We start from the raw sequence: 2034 nt of genomic DNA on the forward strand, positions 1-2034 counted from the left end.
TTCTCTAGTCTTTTCTCTCCCACACTGAAGTTCAGGTTGTTTCACAAGCTCATTAAGCACATTTTCAGCATTCCCCTCTTGCCCCAAATGGAAGTTGTCTCTGTTATTTCTTGGCTGTTTCTAATTTGCCAGAGAATCAGTCCTGATGTACACTGCCACAGAGCTTATATGCCAAAGCACCACCAACAGCATGAACGCTCAGCTTCAGAAAAGAAGTTTCACCACACTGCCTTCTTAGGCATATCAAAGATTAAAACCATACCACGTCACAGAATCAGACAGAGACATTTTAAACAAATCACCACAAAAATTTCCTTTTCCTCCTGTGACCACAGTTTGCCAAGCAGGCCACAAACAGCGGGAGGAAAAAGCTCCTTCTTCACCCTCAACATACCTCTGCACCCCGCGAGGAATGCCCAACTTCTTGCCCAACAACCTCTCACTACAGCAGTCCACAAGTCTCTTGAGGGTGTAGAGACACTCGCGGAAGGTGGAGAAGAAGGGGTAGTGGCTGAGGATGCAGAGGGAGGTGAGGGTGCTGTTGCGGGAGCGGCGCCCGCCTTTGCCCAGGCGCTTGCTGCAGGGCGAGCGAGCCCCCTCTGGCTGGGACTCTGTGCTGGGAGCCTGCAGATCCCCGCATTTGGGGGTTTTCTGTCCCTCCCGAGCTCGATGGCCCCCGGGGCCTTCCCCTTTCTCCTTGGGCACTCGCTTCTGGAAGGAGCGGTAGAAGTTGAGGCAGATGCCGTAGCGCGTGACGCCCGTGTCCTTGTCGGTGAGGGTGAAGACAAAGGAGGTGTCGTCGCGGAAGCTGGTGCGCCTCTGCCTCACGCTGAGGCATCCCTCTGGCTGGCAGAAGAACACCACGTCGGGGGGCAGGGGAAAGTCCACGTGGTCCTCCAGAGGGTAACGCCGCAGCAGCTCGGGAGTCTGAGCGACGCTGTCGCTGCTCGGCTGCCTACAAAAAGCACATAAAAAAGCCTCAAGAGTTGATTCCTGTCAATAAAAAGCTCGGGGGTCTGCCCGCTAATGTCAGGAGCCTGTGGGCTCAGCGCCATCTTTGATTCTTTTCTCCCCTTTCCCGGTCAGCAGCCACGATGCTCAACGCAGAAAAGTTTAATAAAACAAGTCTATCCCATCATTATCAAAGCCCAATAAGGAGACTGGTCAAATCTGACTGAGAAAAGGACTTTCAGGAGCATGCTGTTCCCAGGAGGATGTGGTATTATCATGTTTTCCTGACTCCAAAATGAATTGAACCACACAGGTCAACGCCTGGGTAGGAAATATACTGTCCCTCTCCAAATATACAGTTAGATAGAAACCCTCTGGATTTCAGCCATTATAAATGAGAAAATCCAGTTATCAATTCCTAAATGGGAGAACCAAGAATCTATTAGGAAATAACTCAGAAAAATGGTGGAATGATATGGACTTCAGCCTGTAAAATCTTCATCAAAAAGTTCTAGCAACACTAAAGATAGATAGATAGATAGATATATAGATATATATAGATATATATTTCCATGTTGAATTTTCAAGTGGGATTTGAAGTGTAAGTTACTGTAAGAGCAGAGTAGTAATACACAGACCTATTTAACACTGTCTCTCACCAACCTTTGTACCACAAATCACTAATGGAACACAAAGACAGAAAGGCAATACTGTTTTTTTCCTAATTTTCCACCAGAAGAACAGATTCTTTCAAGGTACTATTTTCCTAGCACTAGTTTTCCATGAAAAGAAACAGTAATAAAGTAAAATTCACACACTAAAGAAAGAAAAATATGTCCTCAGAACAACCTCCCTTTTGTTTGACCCCTTTGCTATAAAGTCTGATCTCTTAACTTTTTCTAAACTAATTAGCATTTAGTATCATTTACTAAATGATATATAAAGGAGACCTGGATCCACTATCACTGCTATAGGATCTCATACATTTTCTCACCTTGCTATTTTAGATTTGCCCATTTCAAAGTACAAATGTCATCTTACTTGAGAGGTAAGAAAACCCCAAAAAAATACTTATTTTATTTA

The 2034-nt window shown here is 45.2% G+C and overlaps 1 protein-coding gene across 1 annotated transcript in view; it reads right to left on the reverse strand.

The window, feature by feature from the left end:
• Positions 1 to 955, reverse strand: part of MADD (MAP-kinase activating death domain) — a gene marked incomplete at both ends in the record, with an annotated part of 19295 nt that extends 18340 nt beyond the window's left edge. The window contains one exon of the mRNA XM_008946300.1: positions 395 to 955. Within this exon, the coding sequence (XP_008944548.1) occupies positions 395 to 955 (561 nt within the window). The remainder of the gene's footprint in view (positions 1 to 394) is intronic.
• Positions 956 to 2034: the final 1079 nt, after the last annotated feature.

The sequence above is a fragment of the Merops nubicus genome, unplaced genomic scaffold (genome assembly GCF_000691845.1).
Source record: "Merops nubicus isolate BGI_N331 unplaced genomic scaffold, ASM69184v1 scaffold918, whole genome shotgun sequence".
NCBI classification, from domain to species: Eukaryota; Metazoa; Chordata; class Aves; order Coraciiformes; family Meropidae; genus Merops; species Merops nubicus.